The sequence below is a fragment of the Lampetra fluviatilis genome, unplaced genomic scaffold, assembly GCF_964198595.1.
Source record: "Lampetra fluviatilis unplaced genomic scaffold, kcLamFluv1.1 SCAFFOLD_871, whole genome shotgun sequence".
Taxonomy (NCBI): Eukaryota; Metazoa; Chordata; class Hyperoartia; order Petromyzontiformes; family Petromyzontidae; genus Lampetra; species Lampetra fluviatilis.
In genome coordinates, this window is record NW_027621182.1 from 622 (window position 1) to 21433 (window position 20812).

Below are 20812 nucleotides of genomic sequence, written 5' to 3' on the forward strand. Positions count from 1 at the left end.
CTATGGGCAGTGTTGAGTCTATGGGCAGTGTTGAGTCTATGGGCAGTGTTGAGTCTATGGGCAGTGTTGAGTCTATGGGGCAGTGTGACGTCACCACACTTCGCGTTGAGACGTTGGCTCTAACGCGATGACATCACCAAAACATGGCCCTGTCATGCGACATGACGTCATTGACCACCATGCCTTCGCTCTATTTTTATGTGATGACGTCACTACCATTTCTTCCCGCCAAAAAGTTGTTCGTGATGACGTTTTTCGCCCCGATTTAAAATCGTGCAGCGGATAGGTGCGATTTAAAATGATACATCGGATAGGCGGGATATAAAATGGTGCCGCGGATAGGCGCGATTTAAAATGATACATCGGATAGGCGGAATATAAAATGGTGCCGCGGATAGGCGCGATTTAAAATGATACATCGGATAGGCGGGATATAAAATGGTGCCGCGGATAGGCGCGATTTAAAATAATACATCGGATAGGCGCGATTTAAAATGGTGCCGCGGATAGGCGCGATTTAAAATGATACATCGGATAGGCGTGATTGAAAATGGTGCCGCGGATAGGCGCGATTTAAAATGATACACCGGATAGGCGGGATATAAAATGGTGCCGCGGATAGGCGCGGGCGTCTAACAAAGCGTACAGCGGATAGGGGCCGAGGTGTCTGGTAAGCGTGGTGCGTGGTGCGTGGCGCGCGTGGGTTGACTCGGCCTGAAATAAGTAGCTTAGAGAGACAAAGGCGGCCGGGGTGGGGGTACCCGGCCACACAGCCCCCCCCCCCCCCCCCCCCCCCTCTGTGTGTCACGTGGTAGCCTCAAGGTGCACGTGGCCTGGCACAAGCGTCGTGGTGACGACACAGCCACTTAGTGGTGAATGGCGGTTGTTGGTGGTGGCGGTTGTTGTTGTTGGTGGTGGTGGTTGTTGTTGTTGGTGGTGGCGGTTGCTGCTGCTACTTCCTACTACTGCACTTGGCCCTGCAGCCTGCTAGAGGCTACACGGTGAAGCTTTGTTTTTGAATTAGTTGGTGAGTGTGTGTCTGTGTGTGTGTGTCTGTGTGACTGTGTGTGTGTGTCTGTGTGTCTGTGTGACTGTGTGTGTGTGTCTGTATGTGACTGTGTGTGTGTCTGTGTGTGTGTGTGTCTGTGTCTGTGTGTGTGTGTCTGTGTGTGTGTCTGTGTGTGTGTGTCTGTGTGTGTGTGTCTGTGTGTGTGTGTCTGTGTGTGTGTGTGTGTCTGTGTGTGTGTGTCTGTGTGTGTGTGTCTGTGTGTCTGTCTGTGTGTGTCTGTCTGTGTGTGTCTGTGTGTGTGTGTCTGTGTGTGTGTGTCTGTGTGTGTGTGTCTGTGTGTGTGTGTCTGTGTGTCTGTGTGTCTGTGTGTGTGTCTGTGTGTGTCTGTGTGTCTGTGTCTGTGTGTGTGTCTGTGTGTGTGTCTGTGTGTGTGTCTGTCACTGTGTGTGTGTGTCACTGTGTGTGTGTGTCACTGTGTGTGTGTGTCACTGTGTGTGTCTGTGTGTGTGTCACTGTGTGTGTGTCTTTGTGTGTGTCACTGTGTGTGTGTGTCTTTGTGTGTCACTGTGTGTGTGTGTCTTTGTGTGTCACTGTGTGTGTGTCACTGTGTGTGTCACTGTGTGTGTCACTGTGTGTCACTGTGTGTGTCTCTGTGTGTCTGTGTGTGTCACTGTGTGTGTCACTGTGTGTGTCACTGTGTGTGTCTCTGTGTGTGTGTCTCTGTGTGTGTGTGTCTGTGTGTGTCACTGTGTGTGTGTGTCAATGTGTGTGTCACTGTGTGTGTGTGTCTGTGTGTGTGTGTCACTGTGTGTCACTGTGTGTGTGTGTCACTGTGTGTGTGTGTCACTGTGTGTGTGTGTCACTGTGTGTGTCACTGTGTGTGTGTGTCACTGTGTGTGTGTCACTGTGTGTGTGTCACTGTGTGTGTGTCACGGTGTGTGTGTGTCACTGTGTGTGTGTCACTGTGTGTGTGTCACTGTGTGTGTGTCACTGTGTGTGTGTCACTGTGTGTGTCACTGTGTGTGTGTGTATCACTGTGTGTGTGTCACTGTGTGTGTGTGTCACTGTGTGTGTCACTGTGTGTGTGTGTCACTGTGTGTGTGTGTCACTGTGTGTGTGTGTCACTGTGTGTGTGTCACTGTGTGTGTGTGTGTGTCACTGTGTGTGTCACTGTGTGTGTGTCACTGTGTGTGTCACTGTGTGTGTGTGTGTCTCTGTGTGTGGACAGCGCCCTCCCCTGGGCTCCCCGTCGCTCTTCTCGCCTGCGACCTCCGACCCCGGGGTTTGACCAATCGCTGGCCCCCTCCTCCGTTGCCATGGAGACCGGCGGTCGTCACGGCGACGGCGGCACCGCGCCGGCTCCCGATTGGTCAGAGCGGAGGAAGCGGAGGCCGCTCCCCCGCACCCACAATGCACCGCGGCAACAGCTGACTCCGCCTCCGATTTCCCAGAATGCACTGGGGCCACCCCCGCTGGTCTCCCACAATGCACTGCGGCACCAGCAGACTCTGCCCACGACTTCCCAGAATGCACTGGGGTCACCCCCTCTGGTCTCCCACAATGCACTGCGGTACCAGCTGACTCCGCCCCCGACTTCCCAGAATACACTGGGGTCACCCCCTCTGGTCTCCCACAATGCACTGCGGCACCAGCTGACTCCGCCCCCGACTTCCCAGAATCCATCGGGGTCTCGGGAGAGCGGTGAGGCCGTTCGGCCTGCCACTACCCAGGATGCCGTGCGGCACGGACAGGAAGTGCTGTCCCCACCCAGAGGATTCGGGTCGACAGATTCGAACGTCGGTACGACGCTCACCCACTCACTCACCCACTCACTCACCCACTCACTCACTCACTCACCCACTCACTCACCCACTCACCCACTCACTCACCCACTCACCCACTCACTCACCCACTCACTCACCCACTCACTCACCCACTCACTCACCCACTCACTCACTAACCCACTCACTCACCCACTCACTCACTCACTCACCCACTCACTCACTCACCCACTCACCCACTCACCCACTCACCCACTCACTCACCCACTCACTCACCCACTCACTCACCTACTCACTCACTCACCCACTCACTCACCCACTCACTCACACACTCACTCACCCACTCACTCACCCACTCACCCACTCACTCACCCACTCACTCACCCACTCACTCACCCACTCACTCACCCACTCACTCACCCACTCACTCACTCACTCACTCACCCACTCACCCACTCACTCACCCACTCACTCACTCACTCACCCACTCACTCACTCACCCACTCACTCACTTACCCACTCACTCACCCACTCACCCACTCACTCACCCACTCACCCACCCACCCACTCACTCACCCACTCACTCACTCACCCACTCACTCACCCACTCACTCACCCACTCACTCACTCACCCACTCACTCACCCACTCACTCACTCACCCACTCACTCACCCACTCACTCACTCACCCACTCACCCACTCACTCACTCACTCACCCACTCACTCACCCACTCACTCACCCACTCACTCACTCACTCACCCACTCACCCACCCACCTACCCACTCACCTACCCACCCACTCACCCACTCACTCACTCACCCACCCACTCACTCACTCACCAACTTACTCACCCACTCACTCACTCACTCACCCACTCACCCACCCACCTACCCACTCACCTACCCACCCACCCACCCACTCACCCACCTACCCACCCACCCACTCACCCACCCACCTACCCACCCACTCACCTACCCACCCACTTACTCACCCACTCGCTCACTCATTCACTCATTCACCCACTCACACCCTCACCCACTCACCTACCCACCCACTTACTCACCCACTCGCTCACTCATTCACTCATTCACCCACTCACACCCTCACCCACTCAATCACTCACCCACTCACCCACCCACCCACCTACCCACCTACCCACCCACTCACCCACCTACCCACCTACCCACCTACCCACCCACCCACTCACCCACCCACTCACCTACCCACCCACTCACCTACCCACCCACCCACTCACCCACCTACTCACCTACCCACCCACTCACCTACCCACCCACCCACTCACTCACCTACTCACTCACTCACCCACTCACTCACCCACTCACTCACACACTCACTCACCCACTCACTCACCCACTCACCCACTCACTCACCCACTCACTCACCCACTCACTCACCCACTCACTCACCCACTCACTCACTCACTCACTCACCCACTCACCCACTCACTCACCCACTCACTCACTCACTCACCCACTCACTCACCCACTCACCCACCCACCCACCTACCCACCTACCCACCCACCCACTCACCCACCCACTCACCTACCCACCCACTCACCTACCCACCCACCCACTCACCCACCTACTCACCTACCCACCCACTCACCTACCCACCCACCCACTCACTCACCTACTCACTCACTCACCCACTCACCCACCCACCCACTCACCCACCCACTCACCCACCCACCCACCTACCCACCTACCCACCCACCCACTCACCCACCCACCCACCTACCCACCCACTCACCTACCCACCCACCCACTCACCCACCCACCCACCTACCCACCCACTCACCTACCCACCCACTTACTCACCCACTCGCTCACTCATTCACCCACTCACACCCTCACCCACTCACTCACTCACCCACTCACCTACCCACTCGCTCACTCACCCACTCACACACCCACTCACCCACCCACCCATCCACCTACCCACCCACTCACTCCCCCACTCACCCACCCACTCACCCACCGAACCATCCACTCACCCACTCACTCACTCACCCACTCACTCACCCACTCACTCACCCACTCAGTCACCCACTCAGTCACCCACCCACTAACCCACTCACCCACTCACTCACTCACTCACCCACTCACTCACTCACAAACTTACTCACCCACTCATACACTCACTCACCAAACCACTCACCCACCAACTCACCCACCCACCCACTCACTCACCCACCCACTTACCCACTCACCCACCTACCCACCCACTCACCCACCCACTCACTCACCCACCCACTCACTCACTCACTCACTCACCCACCCACTCACTCACCCACCCACCCACCCACCCACCCACTCACCCACCCACTCACCCACCCACCCACCCACTCACTCACCCACCCACCCACCCACTCACCCACCCACCCACCCACTCACTGACCCACCCACCCACCCACCCACCCACCTACCCACTCACCCACCCACCCACCTACCCACCCACCCACCCACTCATTCACCCACCCACTCACTGACCCACCCACCCACCCACCCACCCACCTACCCACTCACCCACCCACCTACCCACCCACCCACCCACTCATTCACCCACCCACTCACTCACCCACCCACCCACCCACCCACCTACCCACCCACCCACCCACCCACCTACCCACCCACCCACCCACCCACCTACCCACCCACCCACTCACCCACCCACTCACCCACCCACCCATTCACCCACCCACCCACTCACTCACCCACCCACCCACTCACCCACCCACCCACTCACCCACCCACCCACTCACCCACCCACCCACTCACCCACCCACCCACTCACTCACCCACTCACCTACCCACCCACTTACTCACCCACTCGCTCACTCATTCACTCATTCACCCACTCACACCCTCACCCACTCACTCACCCACTCACCTACCCACTCACCTACCCACTCGCTCACTCACCCACCCACTCACCCACCCACTCACACACCCACTCACCCACCCACCCATCCACCTACCCACCCACTCACTCCCCCACTCACCCACCCACTCACCCACCCACCCATCCACCTACCCACCCACTCACTCCCCCACTCACCCACCCACTCACCCACCCACCCATCCACCTACCCACCCACTCACCCACCCACCCACTCACCCACCCACCCACCCTTGCCGCTGCTGCTGCTGCTGTTGCCACCCCGACAGCCGCACAGATGGATTGCGACGTGGACCCGCTCAGCCTGGAGTCTTGGGGCCTCCCGGCGGGAGTTGTTGCGGCCTACGCCGCACAGCAAGTCAGAAGCCTGTACGCTTGGCAGGCGAGGTGCCTCACTCAGCCTGGGGTGCTACAGGGAGGCAACCTCGTGTTTACTGGTGGGTGGGTGAGTGGGTGGGTGGGTGAGTGGGTGGGTGGGTGGGTGAGTGGGTGAGTGGGTGGGTGGGTGGGTGGGTGAGTGGGTGGGTGGGTGAGTGGGTGGGTGAGTGGGTGGGTGGGTGGGTGGGTGAGTGGGTGGGTGGGTGGGTGAGTGCGTGGGTGGGTGAGTAAGTTGGTGAGTGAGTGAGTGGGTGAGTGGGTGGGTGGGTGGGTGAGTGAGTGGGTGAGTGGGTAGGTGGGTGAGTGGGTGGATGAGTGGGTGGGTGGGTGGGTGAGTGGGTGGGTGGGTGGGTGAGTGGGTGGATGGGTGAGTGGGTGAGTGGGTGGGTGGGTGGGTGGGTGAGTGGGTGGGTGGGTAGGTGGGTGAGTGGGTGGATGAGTGGGTGGGTGGGTGGGTGAGTGGGTGGGTGGGTGGGTGAGTGAGTGGGTGGGTGGGTGAGTGAGTGGATGGGTGAGTGGGTGAGTGGGTGAGTAGGTGGGTGGGTGAGTGAGTGGGTGGGTGAGTTGGTGGGTGAGTGGGTGGGTGAGTGGGTTGGTGAGTGAGTGTATGAGTGGGTGAGTAAGTTGGTGAGTGAGTGAGTGGGTGAGTGAGTGGGTGAGTGGGTGAGTGAGTGAGTGAGTGGGTGGGTGAGTGAGTGGGTGAGTGGGTGAGTAGGTGGGTGGGTCGGTGGGTGGGTCAGTGGGTGGGTGGGTGGGTGAGTGGGTGGGTGAGTAGGTGGGTGGGTGGGTGGGTGAGTGGGTGGGTGGGTGGGTGGGTGAGTGGGTGGGTGGGTGGGTGGGTGGGTGAGTGGGTGGGTGGGTGGGTGAGTGGGTGGGTGGGTGGGTGAGTGGGTGGGTGAGTGGGTGGGTGGGTGAGTGAATGGGTGGGTGGGTGAGTGGGTGGGTGAGTGGGTGGGTGGGTGAGTGGGTGGGTGGGTGGGTGAGTGGGTGGGTGGGTGAGTGGGTGGGTGGGTAGGTGAGTGAGTGGGTGAGTGAGTGGGTGGGTGGGTGGGTGGGTGAGTGAGTGGGTGGGTGGGTGGGTGGGTGAGTGGGTGGGTGGGTGGGTGAGTGGGTGGGTGGGTGGGTGAGTGGGTGGGTGGGTGAGTGAGTGAGTGAGTGAGTGGGTGGGTGGGTGAGTGAGTGAGTGGGTGGGTGGGTGGGTGGGTGAGTGGGTGGGTGGGTGGGTGGGTGGGTGAGTGAATGGGTGGGTGGGTGAGTGAGTGGGTGGGTGGGTGAGTGAGTGGGTGAGTGGGTGAGTGAGTGAGTGGGTGGGTGGGTGAGTGAGTGGGTGAGTGGGTGAGTAGGTGGGTGGGTCGGTGGGTGGGTCAGTGGGTGGGTGGGTGGGTGAGTGGGTGGGTGAGTAGGTGGGTGGGTGGGTGGGTGAGTGGGTGGGTGGGTGAGTGAGTGGGTGGGTGGGTGGGTGAGTGGGTGGGTGAGTGGGTGGGTGGGTGGGTGGGTGGGTGGGTGAGTGGGTGGGTGGGTGGGTGAGTGGGTGGGTGGGTGGGTGAGTGGGTGGGTGGGTGAGTGGGTGGGTGGGTGAGTGAGTGAGTGGGTGGGTGGGTGAGTGAATGGGTGGGTGGGTGAGTGGGTGGGTGAGTGGGTGGGTGGGTGGGTGGGTGGGTGAGTGGGTGAGTGGGTGGGTGGGTGAGTGAGTGAGTGAGTGAGTGGGTGGGTGGGTGAGTGAATGGGTGGGTGGGTGGGTGAGTGGGTGTGTGGGTGAGTGAGTGGGTGGGTGGGTGGGTGGGTGGGTGAGTGGGTGGGTGGGTGGGTGGGTGAGTGGGTGGGTGGGTGGGTGAGTGAATGGGTTGGTGGGTGAGTGAGTGAGTGGCTGGGTGGATGAGTGGCTGAGTGTCCGATTGGATGAGTGAGTGGCTGACCCGTGACCCCCCCGCTTGACCCCCGTGACCCCGCGTGACCCCAGCCCCCACTAGCTCTGGCAAGACGCTTGTGGCGGAGCTGCTGGTACTCAAGCGAGTTCTCGAGTCCCCGTCGCTGGAGACTCGCCGCAAGGCGATGGTGGTGGTGCCATACGTGGCGCTAGCTCGCGAGAAGAGAGACGCACTGCAGGTGATGATGGTGGTGATGGTGGTGATGGTGGTGATGGTGATGATGGTGGTGATGGTGGTGATGGTGGTGATGGTGGTGGGGGTGGTGGTGGTGATGGTGGAGGTGATGGTGGTGGTGGTGGTGGTGATGGTGGTGGTGATGATGGTGATGATGGTGGTGATGGTGGTGGTGATGGTGATGGTGGTGGTGATGGTGGTGATGGTGGTGGTGATGGTGGTGATGGTGGTGATGGTGGTGATGGTGGTGATGGTGGTGGTGGTGATGGTGATGATGGTGGTGATGGTGGTGATGGTGGTGATGGTGGTGGTGATGGTGGTGGTGGTGATGATGGTGGTGATGATGGTGATGGTGGTGATGGTGGTGGTGGTGATGGTGATGATGATGGTGGTGGTGGTGATGATGGTGGTGATGATGGTGATGGTGGTGATGGTGTTGGTGTGTGCTGGTGGTGGTGGTGTTGGTGGTGGTGTTGGTGGTGGTGATGTCTCTACTACTGCTGATACTACTACTACTGATACTACTACTGATACTACTGATACTACTACTACTGATGCTACTGATACTACTACTGATACTACTACTGACACTAATGATGCTACTGATACTACTACTGATACTATTGATACTACTGATACTACTGATGCTACTACCAGGAGGTGTGGTGTCCGTGCGGGCTGCGAGTGGGAGGGTTTATGACTGATACTACTACTGATACTATTAATACTACTACTGATACTACTACTGATACTACTACTGATACTACTGATGCTACTACTGATACTACTACTGATACTACTACTGATACTACTACTGATACTACTGATGCTACTACTGATACTACTACTGATACTACTACTGATGCTACTACTGATACTACTACTGATACTACTACTGATACTACTACTGATGCTACTACCAGGAGGTGTGGTGTCCGTGCGGGCTGCGAGTGGGCGGCTTTATGAGTGGCGAGTGTCCGACGGGCGGGTTCGCCGGCGTGGACGTGGCCGTCTGCACCCTCGAAGCTGCCAACGGCCTCATCAACCGTCTAGTGGAGGAGGACGCCGTCGCCTCGCTCGGTAGCGCACTACACTGCACACTGCACTGTACACTACACTGCACACTACACTACTTTATACTACACTGTACACTACACTGTACACTACACTGTACACTACACTGCGCACTACACTGTACACTACACTGCGCACTACACTGTACACTACACTGTACACTACACTGTACACTACACTGTACACTACACTGTACACTACACTGCGCACTACACTGTACACTACACTGCGCACTACACTGTACACTACACTGCGCACTACACTATACACTACACTGTACACTATACACTACACTGTACACTACACTACACACTACACTATACACTACTATACACTACACTACACTACACACTACACTATACACTACACTACACACTACGCTATACACTACACTATACACTATACTATACACTATACACTACACTATACACTACACTATACACTACACACTACACTACACTATACACTACACACTACACTATACACTACACACTACACTATACACTACACTACACTATACACTACACTATACACTATACACTACACTACACTATACACTACACACTACACTATACACTACACTATACACTACACTATACACTATACACTACACTACACACTACACTATACACTACACTATACACTACACTACACACTACACTATACACTACACTACACTACACACTACACTATACACTACACTACACTATACACTACACTACACACTACACTATACACTACACTACACACTACACTATACACTACACTACACTACACACTACACTATACACTACACTACACACTACACTATACACTACACTACACTATACACTACACTACACACTACACTATACACTACACTACACACTACACTATACACTACACTACACACTACACTATACACTACACTACACTACACACTACACTATACACTACACTATACACTACACTACACACTACACTATACACTACACTATACACTATACACTACACTATACACTACACACTACACTATACACTACACACTACACTATACACTACACTATACACTACACTACACTATACACTACACTATACACTACACTATACACTACACTACACTATACACTACACACTACACTACACTATACACTACACACTACACTATACACTACGCTACACTATACACTACACTATACACTACACTATACACTACGCTACACTATACACTACACTATACACTACACTATACACTACACTATACACTACGCTACACTATACACTACACTATACACTACACTACACACTACACTATACACTACACTATACACTACACTACACTATACACTACACTATACACTACACTATACACTACACTACACTATACACTACGCTATACACTACACTACGCTATACACTACACTATACACTACACTACACTATACACTACACTACACACTACACTACACACTACACTATACACTACACTACACTATACACTACACTATACACTATACACTACACTATACACTACACACTACACTATACACTACACTATACACTACACTATACACTACACTACACTATACACTACACTGTACACTACACTACACTATACACTACACTATACACTACACTACACTATACACTACACTATACACTACACTATACACTACACTATACACTACACTATACACTACACTACACACTATACTACACACTATACTACACACTACACTATACACTACACTATACACTACACTATACACTACACTACACACTATACTACACACTATACTACACACTACACTATACACTACACTATACACTACACTACACACTACACTATACACTACACTATACACTACACTATACACTACACTATACACTACACTATACACTACACTACACACTACACTATACACTACACTATACACTACACTATACACTACACTACACACTACACTATACACTACACTATACACTACACACTACACTACACTATACACTACACTATACACTATACACTACACTACACACTACACTACACACTACACACTACACTACACACTACACTATACACTACACTATACACTACACTATACACTACACTATACACTACACTATACACTACACTACACACTACACTATACACTACACTATACACTACACTATACACTACACTATACACTACACTACACACTACACTATACACTACACTATACACTACACTACACTATACACTACACTATACACTACACTACACACTACACTACACACTACACTATACACTACACTACACACTACACTACACACTACACTATCCACTACACTATACACTACACTATACACTACACTTTACACTACACTTACACTACACTATACACTACACACTACACTACACTATACACTACACTATACACTACACTATACACTACACTACACACTACACTATACACTACACACTACACTACACACTACACTATACACTACACTATACACTACACACTACACTACACTATACACTACACTATACACTATACACTACACTACACACTACACACTACACTATACACTACACTACACACTACACTACACACTACACTATACACTACACTATACACTACACACTACACTACACACTACACTACACACTACACTATACACTACACTGTACACTACACACTACACTACACACTACACTACACACTACACTACACACTACACTATACACTACACTACACACTACACTATACACTACACTACACACTACACTACACACTACACTATACACTACACTATACACTACACACTACACTACACACTACACTACACACTACACTACACACTACACTATACACTACACTACACACTACACTACACACTACACTATACACTACACTATACACTACACTATACACTATACACTACACACTACACTACACACTACACTACACACTACACTACACACTACACTACACACTACACTATACACTACACTATACACTATACACTACACTACACACTACACTACACTATACACTACACTACACACTACACTATACACTACACACTACACTACACTATACACTACACTATACACTACACACTACACTACACTATACACTACACTACACACTACACTATACACTACGCACTACACTATACACTACACTATACACTACACACTACACTACACTACACACTACACTACACACTACACTACACACTACACTACACTATACACTACACACTACACTACACTATACACTACACACTACACTACACACTACACTATACACTACACTACACACTACACTATACACTACACTATACACTATACACTACACTACACACTACACTATACACTACACTATACACTACACTACACTATACACTACACTATACACTACACTACACACTACACTATACACTACGCACTACACTATACACTACACTATACACTACACACTACACTACACTACACACTACACTACACACTACACTACACTATACACTACACACTACACTACACTATACACTACACACTACACTATACACTACACTACACACTACACTATACACTACACTATACACTATACACTACACTACACACTACACTACACACTACACTATACACTACACTACACTATACACGACACTATACACTACACTATACACTACACACTACACTACACTATACACTACACACTACACTACACACTACACTACACACTACACTATACACTACACTATACACTATACACTACACTATACACTACACTATACACTACACTATACACTACACTACACTATACACTACACTATACACTATACACTACACTACACACTACACTACACACTACACTATACACTACACTATACACTACACTACACACTACACTATACACTACACTATACACTACACTATACACTACACTACACACTACACTATACACTACGCTGCGTGTGTCTGTAGGCATCGTGGTTGTGGATGAGCTGCATGTGGTGGGAGACGCCTCCAGGGGCTACATCCTGGAGCTGATGCTGACCAAGCTCCTGTTCCTCACTCACGAGAAGAGGTGGTGGACTTACTCACCCACTCACCCACTCACTCAACCACTCACTCACCCACTCACCCACTCACTCACCCACTCACTCACCCACTCAACCACTCACTCAGTCAATCACTCGTTCACCCCACTCACTCACCCACTCGCTCACCCACTCACTCACCCACTCACTCACCTACTCACCCACTCACCCACCCACTCACCCACTCACTCACACACTCACTCACACATCCACTCACTCACCCACTCACTCACCCACTCACTCACCCACTCACTCACCTACTCACCCACTCACCCACCCACCCACCCACTCACCCACTCACTCACCCACTCACTCACCTACTCACCCACTCACCCACCCACTCACCCACTCACTCACACACTCACACACCCACTCACTCACCCACTCACTCACCCACTCACTCACCCACTCACTCACCTACTCACCCACTCACCCACCCACCCACTCACTCACCCACTCACTCACTCACCTACTCACCCACTCACCCACCCACTCACCCACTCACCCCCCGCTAGTCTGTCCATCCAGCTGGTGGCGATGAGCGCGACTCTGAGCGCTGGCTCGGTGCTAGCTCGGTCAACCACTCACTCACTCACTCACCCACCCACATACTCACCCACCTACTCACCCACTCACTCACCCACCTACTCACCCACTCACTCACTCACCCACCCACATACTCACCCACCTACTCACCCACTCACCCACTCACTCACTCACTCACCCACTCACTCACCCACTCACTCACCCACCCACCCACTCACTCACCCACCTACTCACCCACTCACTCACCCACCCACCCACCCACTCACTCACCCACCTACTCACCCACTCACTCACTCACTCACTCACCCACTCACTCACTCACCCACCCACCCACCCACCCACCCACCCACTCACTCACTCACCCACCCACTCACTCACTCACTCACCCACCTACTCACCCACCCACCCACCCACTCACTCACCCACCTACTCACCCACTCACTCACTCACCCACTCACCCACTCACTCACCCACTCACTCACCCACCCACTCACTCACCCACCTACTCACCCACTCACTCACTCACTCACCCACCCACTCACTCACCCACTCACTCACCCACTCACCCACCCACCCACCCCCCGCTAGTCTGTCCATCCAGCTAGTGGCGATGAGCGCTACGCTGAGCGCTGGCTCGGTGCTAGCTCGGTCAACCACTCACTCACTCACTCACCCACCCACATACTCACCCACCTACTCACCCACTCACTCACCCACCTACTCACCCACTCACTCACTCACCCACTCACCCACTCACTCACCCACTCACTCACCCACCCACCCACTCACTCACCCACCTACTCACCCACTCACTCACCCACCCACCCACCCACCCACCCACTCACCCACTCACTCACCCACTCACTCACCCACCTACTCACCCACTCACTCACTCACTCACTCACCCACTCACTCACTCACCCACCCACCCACCCACTCACTCACTCACCCACCCACCCACTCACTCACTCACCCACCTACTCACCCACTCACTCACTCACCCACCCACCCACCCACTCACTCACTCACCCACCCACCCACCCACCCACCCACCCACCCACCCACCCACCCACCCACCCACTCACTCACCCACCTACTCACCCACTCACTCACTCACCCACCCACCCACCCACTCACTCACTCACTCACCCACCTACTCACCCACTCACTCACTCACCCACCCACCCACCCACTCACTCACTCACTCACCCACCCACCCACCCACCCACCCACCCACCCACTCACTCACCCACCTACTCACCCACTCACTCACCCACCCACCCACCCACCCACCCACTCACTCACCCACCTACTCACCCACTCACTCACCCACTCACCCACTCACTCACCCACCCACTCACCCACCCACCCACTCACCCACCCACCCACTCACTCACCCACCTACTCACCCACTCACTCACCCACCCACCCACCCACTCACTCACCCACCTACTCACCCACTCACTCACTCACCCACCCACCCACCCACTCACTCACTCACCCACCCACCCACCCACCCACTCACCCACTCACTCACCCACTCACTCACCCCCTCCCCCCCCGCTAGTCTGTCCATCCAACTGGTGGCGATGAGCGCTACTCTGAGCGCTGGCTCGGTGCTAGCTCGGTCAACCACTCACTCACCCACCCACTCACTCACTCACCTACTCACCCACTCACTCACTCACCCACTCACTCACCCACCTACTCACCCACTCACCCACCCACCCACCCCCCGCTAGTCTGTCCATCCAGCTGGTGGCGATGAGCGCTACGCTGAGCGCTGGCTCGGTGCTAGCTCGCTGGCTCGGAGCGGCGTGGTTCAGCGGCAGCTACCGGCCCGTGCCACTCCGGGAGATCGTGAAGGCGGGGAGCTCACTGTACGGGACAGACGGAGTCTTCCTGGAGACCTACACGCCGAGACTCACTCTCAAGGTGAGCAGAGACTCACTCAGAGAGACTCACTCAGAGACTCACTCAGAGACTCACTCAGAGACTCACTCAGAGAGAGAGAGACTCACACACACAGAGAGAGACACACAGAGACACACACAGAGACTCACACAGAGACACACACAGAGACACACACAGAGACTCACACAGAGACACACACAGAGACACACACAGAGACTCACACAGAGACACACACAGAGACACACACAGAGACTCACACACACACACACAGACACACAGACTCATACACACACAGACACACACAGAGACTCACTCACACACACACAGAGACTCACACAGAGACACACACAGAGACTCACACAGAGACACACACAGAGACTCACACAGAGACTCACACAGAGACACACACAGAGACTCACACAGAGACACACACAGAGACACACACAGAGACACACACAGAGACTCACGCAGAGACACACACAGAGACTCACGCAGAGACTCACACAGAGACACACACAGAGACTCGCACAGAGACTCACACAGAGACTCACACATAGACTCACACAGAGACACACACAGAGACACACACAGAGACACACACAGAGACTCACACAGAGACACACACAGAGACTCACACAGAGACTCACACAGAGACTCACACATAGACTCACACAGAGACACACACAGAGACTCACACAGAGACACACACAGAGACTCACACAGAGACTCACACAGAGACTCACACAGAGACTCACACAGAGACACACACAGAGACACACAGAGACACACACAGAGACACACACAGAGACTCACACAGAGACACACAGCCTGGTGCACGAGGTGGCTCACCTCATGAGTGACTTAGTGGGTGAGTGAGTGAGTGAGTGACTGACTGACTGAGTGAGTGAGTGACTGAGTGAGTGACTGACTGAGTGAGTGACTGAGTGACTGAGTGAGTGAGTGAATGACTGAGTGAGTGACTGAGTGAGTGAGTGACTGAGTGACTGACTGAGTGACTGAGTGAGTGACTGAGTGACTGACTAAGTGACTGACTGACTGTATGCCTCAGGGCGACCCTGACCACGTGGTCAGCCTGGTGCACGAGGTGGCTCACCTCATGAGTGTGTGAGTGACTCAGTGAGTGAGTGGGTGACTGACTGACTCACTGACTCACTGACTGACTCACTGACTGACTCACTGACTGCCTCAGGGTGACCCTGACCACGTGGTGAGCCTGGTGCACGAGGTGGCTCACCTGGGCCACTCTGTCCTCATCTTCTGCCCCACTCGGGCCTGGTGCGAGCGCCTCGCCCTGCTCATCGCCTCGGCCTTCAGGGACCTCCTCAACTCACCCGGTCAGACTCCCCCGTGTCTCCCCGTGTCTCCCTGTGTCTCCCTGTGTCCCCCGTGTCTCCCCGTGTGTCTCGTGTCTCCCCGTGTCTCCCATGTCTCCCTGTGTCTCCCTGTGTCCCCGGTGTCTCCCCGTGTGTCTCGTGTCTCCTCGTGTGTCTCCGTGTCCCCCGTGTCTCCCCGTGTCTCCCAGTGTCTCCCCGTGTCTCCCCGTGTCTCCGCGCGTCTCTCCGCGTCTCCCCGTGTGTCACCGTGTCTCTCTCCCCGTGTCTCTCTCACTCCGTGTCTCTCTCCCCCCGTGTGTCTTTCTCTCCCCGTGTCTCTCTCCGTGTCTCTCTCTCCCCGTGTCTCTCTCCCTGTGTCTCTCTCCCCGTGTCTCTCTCCCCGTGTCTCTCTCCCCGTGTCTCTCTCCCCGTGTCTCTCTCCCCGTGTCTCTCTCCCCGTGTCTCTCTCTCCCCGTGTCTCTCTCTCCCCGTGTCTCTCTCTCCCCGTGTCTCTCTCCCGGTGTCTCTCTCCCCGTGTCTCTCTCTCCCCGTGTCTCTCTCCCCGTGTCTCTCTCTCCCCGTGTCTCTCTCTCACCATCTCTCCCCGTGTCTCTCTCTCACCGTGTCTCTCTCTCACCGTGTCTCTCTCACCGTGTCTCTCTCTCTCCCCGTGTCTCTCTCTCCGTGTCTCTCTCCCCGTGTCTCTCTCTCCCCGTGTCTCTCTCTCTCTCACCGTGTCTCTCCCCGTGTCTCTCTCACCGTGTCTGTCTCCCCGTGTCTCTCTCCCCGTGTGTCTCTCTCTCCCCGTGTCTCTCTCACCGTGTCTCTCTCCCCGTGTCTCTCTCTCACCGTGTCTCTCTCTCTGTGTCTCTCTCCCCGTGTCTCTCTCTCTCTCACCGTGTCTCTCTCCCCGTGTCTCCCCGTGTCTCTCTCCCCGTGTCTCTCTCCCCGTGTCTCTCTCCCCGTGTCTCTCTCTCTACGTGTCTCTCTCCACGTGTCTCTCTCCCCGTGTCTCCCCATATCTCTCTCACCGTGTCTCTCTCTCCCCGTGTCTCTCTCTCTCTCCCCGTGTCTCTCTCTCTCTCCCCGTCTCCCCGTGTCTCCCCGTGTCTCTCTCCCCGTGTCTCTCTCCCCGTGTCTCTCTCCCTGTGTCTCTCCCCGTGTCTCCCCGTGTCTCTCTCACCGTGTCTCTCTCACCGTGTCTCTCTCCCCGTGTCTCTCCCCGTGTCTCTCTCCCTGTGTCTCTCCCCGTGTCTCCCCGTGTCTCTCTCCCCGTGTCTCTCTCCCCGTGTCTCTCTCCGCAGGCCCCGTACCTCCTGTCCCTGTGGACGAGGTCTCCCTGTCCCACCTTGTCCGCTGCTTGCGTCGCTGTCCCAGTGGCCTGGACTCGACGCTGTCCAGAACCATTCCGCTTGGAGTCGCGTTCCATCATGCAGGTTCAGACTCAACACTGCCCATAGACTCAACACTGCCCCATAGACTCAACACTGCCCCATAGACTCAACACTGCACCATAGACTCAACACTGCCCCATAGACTCAACACTGCCCCATAGACTCAACACTGCACCATAGACTCAACACTGCCCCATAGACTCAACACTGCACCATAGACTCAACACTGCACCATAGACTCAACACTGCACCATAGACTCAACACTGCCCCATAGACTCAACACTGTCACCCATAGACTCAACACTGCCCATAGACTCAACACTGCCCCATAGACTCAACACTGCCCACAGACTCAACACTGCCCATAGACTCAACACTGCCCATAGACTCAACACTGCCCATAGACTCAACACTGTCACCCATAGACTCAACACTGTCACCCATAGACTCAACACTGCCCATAGACTCAACACTGCCCACAGACTCAACACTGCCCATAGACTCAACACTGCCCATAGACTCAACACTGCACCATAGACTCAACACTGCCCATAGACTCAACACTGCCCATAGACTCAACACTGTCACCCATAGACTCAACACTGCCCACAGACTCAACACTGCCCATAGACTCAACACTGCCCATAGACTCAACACTGCCCACAGACTCAACACTGCCCATAGACTCAACACTGCACCATAGACTCAACACTGCCCACAGACTCAACACTGCCCATAGACTCAACACTGCCCACAGACTCAACACTGCCCATAGACTCAACACTGCCCACAGACTCAACACTGCCCATAGACTCAACACTGCCCATAGACTCAACACTGCCCACAGACTCAACACTGCCCATAGACTCAACACTACACCATAGACTCAACACTGCCCCATAGACTCAACACTGCCCACAGACTCAACACTGCCCCATAGACTCAACACTGCCCCATAGACTCAACACTGCCACCCATAGACTCAACACTGCCACCCATAGACTCAACACTGCCCCATAGACTCAACACTGCCCCATAGACTTGTTTGTAGTGTATAGTGTAGTGTATAGTGTAGTGTATAGTGTAGTGTATAGTGTAGTGTATAGTGTAGTGTATAGTGTAGTGTGTAGTGTAGTGTGTAGTGTAGTGTGTAGTGTAGTGTGTAGTGTAGTATATAATGTAGTGTATAGTGTAGTGTATAGTGTAGTGTATAGTGTGTAGTGTAGTGTATAGTGTAGTGTATAGTGCATAGTGTAGTGTATAGTGTAGTAGTGTATAGTGTAGTGTATAGTGTGTAGTGTATAGTGTAGTGTATAGTGTAGTGTATAGTGCATAGTGTAGTGTATAGTGTAGTGTATAGTGTAGTGTATAGTGTAGTGTATAGTGTAGTGTATAGTGTAGTGTGTAGTATAGTGTAGTGTATAGTGTAGTGTATAGTGTATAATGTAGTGTATAATGTAGTGTATAATCTACCCCGCGCACAGGCCTCACGGTTGAGGAGCGTGCGGTGCTAGAGCAGGCCTACCGAGCCTGCACTCTGTATAGTACAGTACTATAGTAGTATATAGTACTATAGTCGTGTATAGTACTATAGTACTATAGTCGTGTATAGTACTATAGTACTATAGTAGTGTATAATCTACCCCGCGCACAGGCCTCACGGTTGAGGAGCGTGCGGTGCTAGAGCAGGCCTACCGAGCCTGCACTCTGTATAGTACAGTACTATAGTAGTATATAGTACTATAGTCGTGTATAGTACTATAGTACTATAGTCGTGTATAGTACTATAGTACTATAGTAGTGTATAATCTACCCCGCGCACAGGCCTCACGGTTGAGGAGCGTGCGGTGCTAGAGCAGGCCTACCGAGCCTGCACTCTGCCCGTTCTCGTCTCCACCCATTCGCTGTCGGCCGGAGTCAACCTCCCGGCGAGGCGAGTGATCGTGAGGGGGGCGGCGGGCCCCCCCCCCGCGACGCGTCGCAGGAGCAGGGGTCAACTGCGCGCTGAGGTCAGAGGAGTATGTGCAGATGAGCGGGCGGGCTGGTCGCGCGGGCATCGAACGGCAGGGTACGTGTGGTACACACACACAGAGAGACACACAGACACACAGAGTGAGACACAGACACACACAGAGACACACAGAGACAGGAGTACGTGCAGATGAGCGGGCGGGCTGGTCGCGCGGGCATCGAACGGGAGGGTACGTGTGGCACACACGGAGAGACACACAGACACACAGAGTGAGACACAGACACACACAGAGACACACAGAGACAGGAGTAC

At 53.9% G+C, this 20812-nt stretch overlaps 1 protein-coding gene and 1 long non-coding RNA gene across 2 annotated transcripts; both read left to right on the forward strand.

Moving 5' to 3' along the window:
* Nucleotides 1-654: 654 nt before the first annotated feature.
* LOC144954895 (uncharacterized) lies at nucleotides 655-6034 on the forward strand. The gene is made up of 3 exons (XR_013641419.1): nucleotides 655-679; nucleotides 2238-2809; nucleotides 5981-6034. It is a non-coding gene; the product is annotated as an uncharacterized LOC144954895 (long non-coding RNA).
* A 59-nt stretch (nucleotides 6035-6093) lies between these two features.
* Nucleotides 6094-20536, forward strand: LOC144954896 (DNA polymerase theta-like). The gene is made up of 8 exons (XM_078885284.1): nucleotides 6094-6148; nucleotides 8050-8195; nucleotides 9115-9271; nucleotides 13224-13326; nucleotides 15628-15820; nucleotides 17010-17154; nucleotides 18438-18569; nucleotides 20388-20536. The coding sequence occupies exons 2-8, from the start codon at nucleotides 8142-8144 to the stop codon at nucleotides 20534-20536; spliced, it is 933 nt and encodes a 310-aa protein (XP_078741410.1). The 5' UTR covers nucleotides 6094-6148; nucleotides 8050-8141.
* The last annotated feature ends 276 nt before the right edge of the window (nucleotides 20537-20812 follow it).

Coding starts and splice junctions, on each gene's coding strand:
- LOC144954896 (XM_078885284.1), top strand. CDS start 8,142: ATGGTGGTGGTGCCATACGTGGCGCTAGCTCGCGAGAAGAGAGACGCA. Junction 9,272..13,223: donor GGACGCCGTCGCCTCGCTCG/GTAGCGCACTAC, acceptor GTGTGTCTGTAG/GCATCGTGGTTGTGGATGAG. Junction 13,327..15,627: donor TTCCTCACTCACGAGAAGAG/GTGGTGGACTTA, acceptor ACCCCCCGCTAG/TCTGTCCATCCAGCTGGTGG.